The sequence below is a fragment of the Tachyglossus aculeatus genome, chromosome X4 (genome assembly GCF_015852505.1).
Source record: "Tachyglossus aculeatus isolate mTacAcu1 chromosome X4, mTacAcu1.pri, whole genome shotgun sequence".
Classification (NCBI taxonomy): Eukaryota; Metazoa; Chordata; class Mammalia; order Monotremata; family Tachyglossidae; genus Tachyglossus; species Tachyglossus aculeatus.
In genome coordinates, this window is record NC_052098.1 from 164130 (window position 1) to 175895 (window position 11766).

The following is an 11766-nucleotide window of genomic DNA, read 5'->3' on the forward strand; positions in this document are numbered from 1 at the left end:
GACGAGGGCGATGGAGAAGGGGATGAGGGGGAGAGGAAGGAGGGGGCTCAGTTTGGGAAGGCCTCCTGGAGGAGGTGAGCTCTCTGTAGGGCAAATCACTCCTGCTGTGGCCCGATGCGCAATTCCTTTGCTCCCACTGCCAGTGTTGATCCAGGCTGGCTTCGGAGACCTTAGAGGTACTCTGCCTCCTGCACCATGCGCTCGATGTCTTCTTTACTCAGACGCCCTTTGTCGTTGGTGATTGTGTTCTTGTTTACCTTGCCTGTGCTCTTGTCCACAGCAGACACATTCAGAATGCCACTGGCGTCGATGTCAAAGGTGACCTCGATCTGAGGCACACCTCGGGGAGCAGGAGGGATGCCAGTCAACTCAAACTTCCCAAGCAGGTTGCTGTCCTTGGTCATGACTCTCGCACCTTCATAAACCTGAATGAGTACACCAGGCTGGTTGTCTGAGTAGGTGGTGAAAGTCTGTGTCTGCTTGGTGGGGATGGTGGTGTTGCGCTTGATCCAGACAGTCATGACCCCTCCCGCTGTTTCAATTCCCAGGGACGGGGTGGTCACATCTAACAGCAGAAGATCCTGCACATTCTCAGACTTGTCTCCTGACACAATGGCGGCCTGGACAGCTGCACCGTAGGCGACAGCCTCATCCGGATTGATACTCTTTTTCAGCTCCTTGCCATTGAAGAAGTCCTGTAGGAGTTTCTCGATCTTGAGGATTCGGGTGGAGCCACCAACCAGGACGATATCATGGATTTGGGACTTATTGAGCTTGGCATCTCACAGGGCCTTCACCACGGGATCCAGGGTGCCACGGAACAGGTCAGCATTCAGCTCTTCGGAGCGGGCTCGTGTAATGGAGGTGTAGAAGTCGATGCCCTCGTAGAGGGAATCAATCACAATGCTGGCCTGAGTGCTGGAGGAAAGGGTGCGCTTGGCTCGCTCACAAGCGGTACGCAGGCGGCAGACGGCACGCTTGTTCTCACTGATGTCCTTCTTGTGCTTGCGCTTGAACTCGGTAATGAAATGATTGACCACGCGGTTGTCAAAGTCCTCCCCACCCAGGTGGTTATCTCCAGCTGTTGACTTCACTTCAAAGATCCCATCTCCAATGGTGAGGATGGAGACATCAAAGGTACCACCTCCAAGGTCAGAGATCAACACATTTCTCTCGGCACCAACCTTCTTGCCCAAGCCATAAGCAATAGCAGCGGCAGTTGGCTCATTGATGATACGGAGCACATTGAGACCAGCGATTGTTCCAGCATCTTTCGTCTCCTGACGTTGAGATTCATTGAAGTGGGAACTGTGACCACAGCATTAGTGACTGTCTTCCCAAGGTAAGCTTCAGCAATTTCCTTCACCTTTGTCAGGACCATAGATAGCACCTCTTCTGGATAGAAGCTTTTGGTCTCCCCTTTGTACTCCACCTGGACCTTTGGCCTGCCTGCATCATTCACCACCGTGAAGGGCCAATGCTTCATATCTGACTGGACAACCGCATCAACAAATCGACGGCCAATCAGATGCTTGGCATCAAAAACCGTATTGGTGGGGTTCATCGCAACTTGATTCTTTGCAGCATCTCCAATAAGACGCTCTGTGTCTGTGAAGGCGATGTAACTGGGGGTGGTTCGATTTCCCTGGTCATTGGCAATGATTTCCACTTTTCCATGCTTGAAGACTCCTACGCAGGAGTAGGTGGTGCCAAGATCAATGCCAACTGAAGGTCCCTTCGACATTGTGCCTAGGATCCGGGACGATACTGTGCAAGGAGTGCATAGGGTTGTCGCTGCGTTGAATGAGTATATGAATATATATATATGTACAGGTGCTGTGGGGAGGGGTAGGAGTTAGGGTGGGGGGGATGGGGAGCAGGAGAGGAAAACGGGGGCTCAGTCTGAGAAGGCCTCCTGGAGGAGGTGAGCTCTTAGTAGGGCTTTGAAGGGAGGGAGAAAGCCAGATTGGCGGATGTGCGGAGGGAGGTCATTCCGGGCCAGGGGGTGGAAGTGGGCCGGGGGTCGACGGCGGGACGGGCGAGAACGAGGCCCAGTGAGGAGGGTAGCAGTGGCAGAGGAGCGGAGGGTGCGGGCTGGGCTTGAGAAGGAGAGAAGGGAGGTGAGGTAGGAGGGGGCGAGGGGATGGACAGCCTTGAAGCGAGAGTGAGGAGTTTTTGCTTCGCTTGGCCTTCAACTCCGAGCTTTCCGTGGGGGCGTATTAGCGTGAGCTGTCCCTCCCACCTGCCATGAAGCTAGCCATACCGCCAAACTGCTTCTATGGATTGACCATCACAGTTGCCTCCTATTTTCTTTCCAGGTCTGGAAGGTTGCAATTACTGCGCTTTTCCTAGCGACTCTTCCTCCCTGGGTCCACAAAGATGGGCTAGTTCTCTCCCTAAATGGGCCTAGAGAGCCCCCTTATCAATCAATAGCACCGAGCGCCACACGATTCCGATTTCTCTCCACCCTGCCGAGGAGGAGCACCGGGGACTCAGCACTTCTAGAATCCAGCCATCACTAGGCCTTCATCTGTGAGCTTTCAGTGGGGGCTGAGCAGCGTGTGGCGTCCCTCCCCCCAAAATGAAGCTTTCCTCAATTCATTCATTTAATCAATCGTATTTATTGAGCGCTTACTGGGTGCAGAGCACTGTAATAAGCGCTTGGGAAGTCCAAGAGGGCAACATATGGAGACAGCCCCTACCCAACAACAGGCTCAGGGTCTAGACAGTCAACAAAACAAAACATATGGACTGGTGTCAAAATCGTCAGAAGAAGTAGAATTAAAGCTATATGCACATCATTAACAAACTAAATAGAATAGTAAATATGTGCAAGTAAAATACATAGAGTAATATATATTTATATTTATGTATTTATTTTAGTATTTATATTATGTACAAGTAAATATGTACAAGTAAATTACATAGAGTAATATCCATTTTCATTTATTTATTTGTTTATAATATATACATAACATATATAATATAAAAAATTATGTATTTATTTATACAATCCAAATCTGCTCCCCGGCAATTTACGTCAAGGCCTTCCCACTTCTTATTTTGTTCCTTTGACTGGCATGCTTGGATTCCTAGACTCAGCCCCCTTTTTCCTCTCCCCCTCCCCAAAGTACAGTGCTCTGCATATAGTCGGCACTCAATAAATACGATTGAATGAATGAATCGCCCTACCTCCCTCCCCTACCCACAGCACCTGTATATATGTTTGTACAGATTTACTCTATTTGACTTGCCCATATTTACCCTTCTATTTATTTTGTCAACGATGTGCATCTAGCTTTACTTCTATTTATTCTGCTGACTAGACAACCTGACCACATGTTTTGTTTTGTTGTCTGTCTCCGTCTTCTAGACTGTGAGCCCGTCATTGGGTAGGGACCGTCTCTATATGTTGCCGACTAGAACTTCCCAAGCGCTTAGTCCCGCGCTCTGCACACAGTAAGCGCTCGATTAATACGATTGAATGAATGAATGAATGCAATCCATTTTAGTGGCACATTCCCCCTCGGGGACCACAGAGACCACCCAGTCCTCACCCTACTATTACCACTCACAGAGAGCTGCAACACAGACAGCACAGACAACGGACCGCTCCTAGTCAGGCAGGTTTAATCCCACTCCAATCCCGGGAGGGCTCAGCACATGGCCGCCCACCGGTCCAGGGACTGAGCGCAGGCCGTTTATGTTGGTGGCGGTTTCGATTATCCTCTCCTCTGCATAATCTCACCCGTGACTGACAGGGTCAACTGCCCTAGGCCCTCCGCGTGATGCTCCCACGGGAGCCAACCCTCCTCGCTGTCCGTTGAGTTCAACGGCTTCTCGTTGGCCGTTGAGTTCAACGGCTTCTCGTTGGCCGTTGAGTTCAACGGCTTCTCGCTGGCCGTTGAGTTCAACGGCTTCTCGCTGGCCGTTGAGTTCAACGGCTTCTCGCTGGCCGTTGAGTTCAACGGCTTCTCGCTGGCCATTGGGTTCAACGGCTTCTCGTTGGCCATTGGGTTCAACGGCTTCTCGTTGGCTGTTGAGTGGGACGTTAGCATCCCTCGGTCTCCACGGTAACAGTTCGTCACTCTTAATCATCATCAATCGTATTTATTGAGCGCTTACTATCTGCAGAGCACTGTACTAAGCGCTTGGGAAGTACAAATTGGCAACATATAGAGACAGTCCCTACCCAACAGGGGGCTCACAGTCTAAAAGGGGGAGACAGAGAACAAAACCAAACATGCTAACAAAATAAAATATATAAAATAGATATGTACAAATAACATAAATAAATAGAGTAATAAATATGTACAAACATATATACATATATACAGGTGCTGTGGGGAAGGGAAGGAGGTAAGATGAGGGGGATGGAGAGGGGGACGAGGGGGAGAGGAAGGAAGGGGCTCTGTCTGGGAAGGCCTCCTGGAGGAGGTGAGCTCTCAGCAGGGCCTTGAAGGGTGCCTCCTGGCCCGATCATCACCTTCCCAAACTGAGCTCCCTTTTTCCACTTTCATTCAATCAATCTATCGTATTTATTGAGCTCTTACAGTGTGCAGAGCAATGTACTAAGCGCTTGGGAAGTACAAGTTGGCAACATATAGAGACAGTCCCTACCCAACAGTGGGCTCCCCGGCCGTTTACGTCAAGGCCTTCCCACTTCCTATTTTGTTCCTTTGACTGGCATCCTTGGATTCCTAGACTCAGCCCCCAGAGGTCATGGGTTCGAGTCCCGCCTCAGCCACTTGGTCAGCTGTGTGACCTTGGGCAAGCCACTTAACTTCTCTGGGCCTCAGTTCCCTCATCTGTAAAATGGGGATGAAGGCTGTGAGCCCCACGTGGGACAACCTATCACCTTGTATCAGGTTGTACCAGCGCTTAGAATGGTGCTTTGCACATAGTAAGCGCTTAACGTATGCCATCATTGTTATTATCTCTCCCTCTTTGGGCCCTGCTCTCCACCAGGCTGTGGGCCCTCAATGCGTAACTGTTGGGGTTAGTGGTTTTACCTATTTTCAGAGGGGGATGTAGCTCAGTGGTAGAGCGCATGCTTCGCATGTATGAGGCCCCGGGTTCGATCCCCGGCATCTCCAATTATTTTGAGAAGCAGCGTGGCTCAGTGGAAAAGGGCCCGGGCTTTGGAGTCAGAGGTCATGGGTTCAAATCCCGGCTCATCCAACCGTCAGCTGTGTGACTTTGGGCATGACACTTCACTTCTCTGTGCCTCAGTTACCTCATCAGTAAAATGGGGATTAGAACTGTGAACCCCCCGTGGGACAACCTGATCACCTTGTAACCTCCCCAGCGCTTAGAACAGTGCTTTGCACATAATAAGCGGTTAATAAATGCCATTAAAAAAAAGTACAGTGCTCTGCACATAGTCAGCGCTCAATAAATACGATTGAATGAATCGCCCGACCTCCTTCCCCTCCCCACAGCACCTGTACATATGTTTGTACAGATTTATTACTCTATTTATTTTACTTGCCCATATTTACCCTTATATTTGTCAACGATGTGCATCTAACTTTACTTCAATTTATTCTGATGACTTGACACCTGACCACATGTTTTGTTTTGTGTCTGTCTCCGTCTTCTAGACTGTGAGCCCGTCGTTGGGTAGGGGCCGTCTCTATATGTTGCGGACTAGAACTTCCCAAGCGCTTAGTCCCCTGCTCTGCACACAGTAAGCGCTTGATAAATACGATTGAATGAATGAATGAATGAATGAAATCCATTTTAGTGGCATATTCCCCCTCGGGGACCTCAGAGACCACCCAGTCCTCACCCTACTATTACCACTCACAGAGAGGTGCAACATAGAGAGCACAGAGACAACGGGCCGCTCCTAGTCAGGCAGGTTTAATCCCACTCCAATCCCGGGAAGGCTCAGCACACGGTCGCCCACCGGTCCAGGGACTGAGCTCAGGCCATTTATGCTGGTGGCGGTTTCGATGCATCCTCTCCTCTGCCTAATCTCACCCGTGACTGACAGGGTCAACTCCCCTCGGCCCTCCCCGAGATGCTCCCACGGGAGCCAACCCTCCCGTTCAACGGCTTCTCGGCCATTGAGTTCAACGGCTTCTCGCTGTCCGTTGAGTTCAATGGCTTCTCGCTGTCCGTTGAGTTCAACGGCTTCTCGCGGTCCGTTGAGTTCAACGGCTTCTCGTTGTCCGTTGAGTTTAACGGCTTCTCGCTGTCCGTTGAGTTCAACGGCTTCTCGTTGTCCGTTGAATTTAACGGCTTCTCGCTGTCCGTTGAGTTCAACGGCTTCTCGTTGGCCGTTGAGTTCAACGGCTTCTCGCTGTTCGTTGAGTTCAACGGCTTCTCGCTGGCCGTTCAGTTCAACGGCTTCTCGCTGGCCGTTCAGTTCACCGGCTTCTCGCTGTCCGTTGAGTACAACGGCTTCTCGCTGTCCGTTCAGTTCAACGGCTTCTCGTTGGCCGTTGAGTTCAACGGGTTCTCGTTGGCCATTGAGTTCAACGGCTTCTCGTTGGCCGTTGAGTGGGACGTTGGCAATCCCTCGATCTCCACGATAACAGTTCGTCACTCTTAATCCCTCCTCAAAGGGTGCCTCCTGGCCCGATCATCACCTTCCCAGACTGAGCCCCCCTTTTCCACTTTCATTCAATCAATCAATCGTATTTATTGAGCTCTTATGTGTGCAGAGCAATGTACTAAGCGCTTGGGAAGTACAAGTTGGCAACATATAGATACAGTCCCTACCCAACAGTGGGCTCACAGTCTAGAAGGGGTAGACAGAGAACAAAACCAAACATATAAACAGAAGAAAATAAATAGAATAGATATGTACAAGTCAAATCAATCAATCAATAGAGTAATGCATATGTACAAACATATATGCATATATACAGGTGCTGTGGGGAAGGGAAGGAGGTAAGATGAGGGGGATGGAGAGGGGGATGAGGGGGAGAGGAACAAAGGGGGCTAAGTCTGGGAAGGCCTCCTGGAGGAGGTGAGCTCTCTGTAGGGCAAATCACTCCTGCTGTGGCCCGATGCACAATTCCTTTGCTCCCACTGTCGGTGTTGATCCAGGCTGGCTTCGGAGACATTAGAGGTACACTGCCTCGTGCACCATGCGCTTGATGTCTTCTTTACTCAGACGCCCTTTGTCATTGGTGATTGTGTTCTTGTTTTCCTTGCCTGTGCTCTTGTCCACAGCAGACACATTCAGAATGCCACTGACGTCGATATCAAAGGTGACCTCGATCTGAGGCACACCTCGGGGAGCAGGAGGGATGACAGTCAACTCAAACTTCCCAAGCAGGTAGTTGTCCTTGGTCATGGCTCTCGCACCTTCATAAACCTGAATGAGTACACCAGGCTGGTTGTCTGAGTAGGTGGTGAAAGTCTGTGTCTGCTTGGTGGGGATGGTGGCGTTGCAGTTGATCCAGACAGTCATGACCCCTCCCGCTGTTTCAATTCACAGGGACGGGGGGGTCACATCTAACAGGAGAAGATCCTGCACATTCTCAGACTTGTCTCCTGACACAATGGCCGCCTGGACAGCTGCACTGTAGGCAACAGCCTCATCCGGATTGATACTCTTGTTCCGCTCCTTGCCATTGAAGAAGTCCTGTAGGAGTTTCTGGATCTTGGGGACTCGGGTGGAGCCGCCAACCAGGACGATATCATGGATTTGGGACTTATTGAGCTTGGCATCTCACAGGGCCTTCCCCACGGGATCCAGGATGCCACGGGACAGGTCAGCATTCACGTCTTCGAAGCGGGCTCGCGTAATGGAGGTGTAGAAGTCGATGCCCTCGTAGAGGGAATCAATCTCAATGCTGCACTTGGCTTGCTCACAAGCGGTACGCAGGCGGCGGACGGCACACTTGTTCTTACTGATGTCCTTCTTGTGCTTGCACTTGAATTCGGCAATGAAATGATTGACCATGCGGTTGTCAAAGTCCTCCCCACCCAGCTGGGTATCTCCAGCTGTTGACTTCACTTCAAATATCCCATCTCCAATGGTGAGGATGGAGACATCAAAGGTACCACCTCCAAGGTCAAAGATCAACACATTTCTCTCGGCACCAACCTTCTTGTCCAAGCCATAAGCAATAGCAGCGGCAGTTGGCTCATTGATGATACGGAGCACATTGAGACCAGCGATTGGTCCAGCATCTTTGGTCGCCTGACGTTGGGATTCATTGAAGTAAGCTGGGACTGTGACCACAGCATTAGTGACTGTCTTCCCAAGGTAAGCTTCAGCAATTTCCTTCATCTTTGTCAGGACCATAGATGGCACCTCTTCTGGATAGAAGCTTTTGGTCTCCCCTTGGTACTCCACCCGGACCTTTGGCCTGCCTGCATCATTCACCACCGTGAAGGGCCAATGCTTCATATCTGACTGGACAATCGCATCATCAAATCGACGGCCAATCAGACGCTTGGCATCGAAAACCGTATTGGTGGGGTTCATCGCAACTTGATTCTTTGCAGCATCTCCAATAAGACGCTCTGTGTCTGTGAAGGTGACGTAACTGGGGGTGGTTCGATTTCCCTGGTCATTGGCAATGATTTCCACTTTTCCATGCTGGAAGACTCCTACGCAGGAGTAGGTGGTGCCACGATCAATGCCAACTGAAGGTCCCTTCGATATTGTGCCTGGAATCCGGGCCGATACTGTGCAAGGAGTGCATAGGGTTGCCGCTGCGTTGAATGAATATATGAATGAATATGAATACATTCATATTCATTCATATATTAATGAATATATGAATGAATATGAGTACATTCATATTCATTCATATATTCATATATATATTCATATATATATATATGTACAGGTGCTGTGGGGAGGGGAAGGAGGTAGGGTGGCGGGGATGGGGAACAGGAGAGGAAAAAGGGGACTCAGTCTGAGAACGCCTCCTGGAGGAGGTGAGCTCTTAGTAGGGCTTTGAAGGGAGGGAGAAAGCCAGATTGGCGGATGTGCGGAGGGAGGTCATTCCGGGCCATGGGGTGGACGTGGGCCGGGGGTCGACGGCGGGACGGGCGAGAACGAGGCCCAGTGAGGAGGTTAGCGGTGGCAGAGGAGCGGAGGGTGCGGGCCGGGCTGGAGAAGGAGAGAAGGGAGGTGAGGTAGGAGGGGGCGAGGGGATGGACAGCCTTGAAGCGAGAGTGAGGAGTTTTTGCTTCGCTTGGCCTTCAACTCCGAGCTTTCCGTGGGGGCTTATTAGTGTGCGCTGTCCCTCCCACCTGCCAAGAAGCTAGCCATACCGCCAAACTGCTCCTATGGATTGGCCATCACAGTTGCCTCCTAATTTCTTTCCAGGTCTGGAAGGTTATAATTACTGTAGTTTTCCTAGCTACTCTTCCTCCCTGCATCCACAAAGATGGGCTAGTTCTCTCCCTAAATGGGCCTAGAGAGCCCCCTAATCAATCAATGGCACCAAGCGCCACACGACTCCGATTTCTCTCCACCCTGCCGAGGAGGAGCTCCGGGGACTCAGCACTTCTAGAATCCAGCCATCACTGGGCCTTCATCTCTGAGCTTTCAGTGGGGGCTGAGCAGCGTGTGACGTCCCTTCCCCCAAAATGAAGGTTTCCTCAACTCATTCATTTAATCAATCGTATTTATTGAGCGCTTACTGGGTGCAGAGCACTGTAAGAAGCGCTTGGGAAGTCCAAGTGGGCCAACATATGGAGACGGCCCCTACCCAACAACAGGCTCAGGGTCTAGACAGGCAACAAAACAAAACATATGGACTGGTGTCAAAATCGTTAGAACAAGTAGAATTAAAGGTATATGCACATCATTAACAAACTAAAGAGAATAGTAAATATGTGCAAGTAAAATACATAGAGTAATACATATTTATATTTATTTATTTTAGTATTTATATTATGTACAAGTAAATACGTACGAGTAAATTACATAGAGTAATATTCATTTCTATTCATTTTATTGTTTATAATATATACATAACATATATAATATAAAAAATTATGTATTTATTTATACAATCCAAATCTGCTCCCCGGCCATTTACGTCAAGGCCTTCCCACTTCCTATTTTGTTCCTTTGACTGGCATCCTTGGATTCCTAGACTCAGCCCCCAGAGGTCATGGGTTCGAGTCCCGCCTCAGCCACTTGGTCAGCTGTGTGACCTTGGGCAAGCCACTTAACGTCTATGGGCCTCAGTTCCCTCATCTGTAAAATGGGGATGAAGACTGTGAGCCCCACGTGGGACAACCTATCACCTTGTATCAGGTTGTACCAGCGCTTAGAATGGTGCTTTGCACATAGTAAGCGCTTAACGTATGCCATCATTGTTATTATCTCTCCCTCTTTGGGCCCTGCTCTCCACCAGGCTGTGGGCCCTCAATGCGTAACTGTTGGGGTTAGTGGTTTTACCTATTTTCAGAGGGGGATGTAGCTCAGTGGTAGAGCGCATGCTTCGCATGTATGAGGCCCCGGGTTCGATCCCCGGCATCTCCAATTATTTTGAGAAGCAGCGTGGCTCAGTGGAAAAGGGCCCGGGCTTTGGAGTCAGAGGTCATGGGTTCAAATCCCGGCTCATCCAACCGTCAGCTGTGTGACTTTGGGCATGACACTTCACTTCTCTGTGCCTCAGTTACCTCATCAGTAAAATGGGGATTAGAACTGTGAACCCCCCGTGGGACAACCTGATCACCTTGTAACCTCCCCAGCGCTTAGAACAGTGCTTTGCACATAATAAGCAGTTAATAAATGCCATTAAAAAAAGTACAGTGCTCTGCACATAGTCAGCGCTCAATAAATACGATTGAATGAATCGCCCTACCTCCTTCCCCTCCCCACAGCACCTGTACATATGTTTGTACAGATTTATTACTCTATTTATTTTACTTGCCCATATTTACCCGTATATTTAATTTGTCAACGATGTGCATCTAACTTTACTTCAATTTATTCTGATGACTTGACACCTGACCACATGTTTTGTTTTGTGTCTGTCTCCGTCTTCTAGACTGCGAGCCCGTCGTTGGGTAGGGGCCGTCTCTATATGTTGCGGACTAGAACTTCCCAAGCGCTTAGTCCCCTGCTCTGCACACAGTAAGCGCTTGATAAATACGATTGAATGAATGAATGAATGAATGAAATCCATTTTAGTGGCATATTCCCCCTCGGGGACCACAGAGACCACCCAGTCCTCACCCTACTATTACCACTCACAGAGAGGTGCAACATAGAGAGCACAGAGACAACGGGCCGCTCCTAGTCAGGCAGGTTTAATCCCACTCCAATCGCAGGAGGGCTCAGCACACGGCCGCCCACCGGTCCAGGGACTGAGCTCAGGCCATTTATGCTGGTGGCGGTTTCGATGCATCCTCTCCTCTGCCTAATCTCACCCGTGACTGACAGGGTCAACTCCCCTCGGCCCTCCCCGAGATGCTCCCACGGGAGCCAACCCTCCTTGCTGTCCGTTGAGTTCAACGGCTTCTCCTTGGCCGTTGAGTTCAACGGCTTCTCGCTGTCCGTTGAGTTCAATGGCTTCTCGCTGTCCGTTGAGTTCAACGGCTTCTCGCGGTCCGTTGAGTTCAACGGCTTCTCGTTGGCCGTTGAGTTCAACGGCTTCTCGCTTTCAGTTGAGTTCAACGGCTTCTCGTTGGCCGTTGAGTTGAACGGCTTCTCGCTGTCCGTTGAGTTCAACGGTTTCTCGTTGGCCGTTGAGTTCAACGGCTTCTCGCTGGCCGTTGAGTACAACGGCTTCTCGATGTCCGTTGAGTTCAACGGCTTCTCGTTGGCCGTTGAGT

General features: G+C 50.1%; 1 protein-coding gene, 2 non-coding genes and 1 pseudogene across 3 annotated transcripts; 2 read left to right on the top strand and 2 right to left on the bottom strand.

Annotated features, from left to right (window-relative positions):
• Positions 1 to 170: 170 nt before the first annotated feature.
• LOC119948202 lies at positions 171 to 8616 on the bottom strand (annotated as a pseudogene).
• On the bottom strand, positions 783 to 1744 carry LOC119948213 (heat shock cognate 71 kDa protein-like). The gene is given in 2 exon segments (XM_038770121.1): positions 783 to 1303; positions 1306 to 1744. Coding segments are annotated over 2 exon segments (960 nt in total).
• Positions 5025 to 5096, top strand: TRNAA-CGC. The gene has a single exon. It is a non-coding gene; the product is annotated as a tRNA-Ala (tRNA).
• A 1780-nt stretch (positions 8617 to 10396) lies between the features above and the next one.
• TRNAA-CGC lies at positions 10397 to 10468 on the top strand. The gene has a single exon. It is a non-coding gene; the product is annotated as a tRNA-Ala (tRNA).
• Positions 10469 to 11766: the final 1298 nt, after the last annotated feature.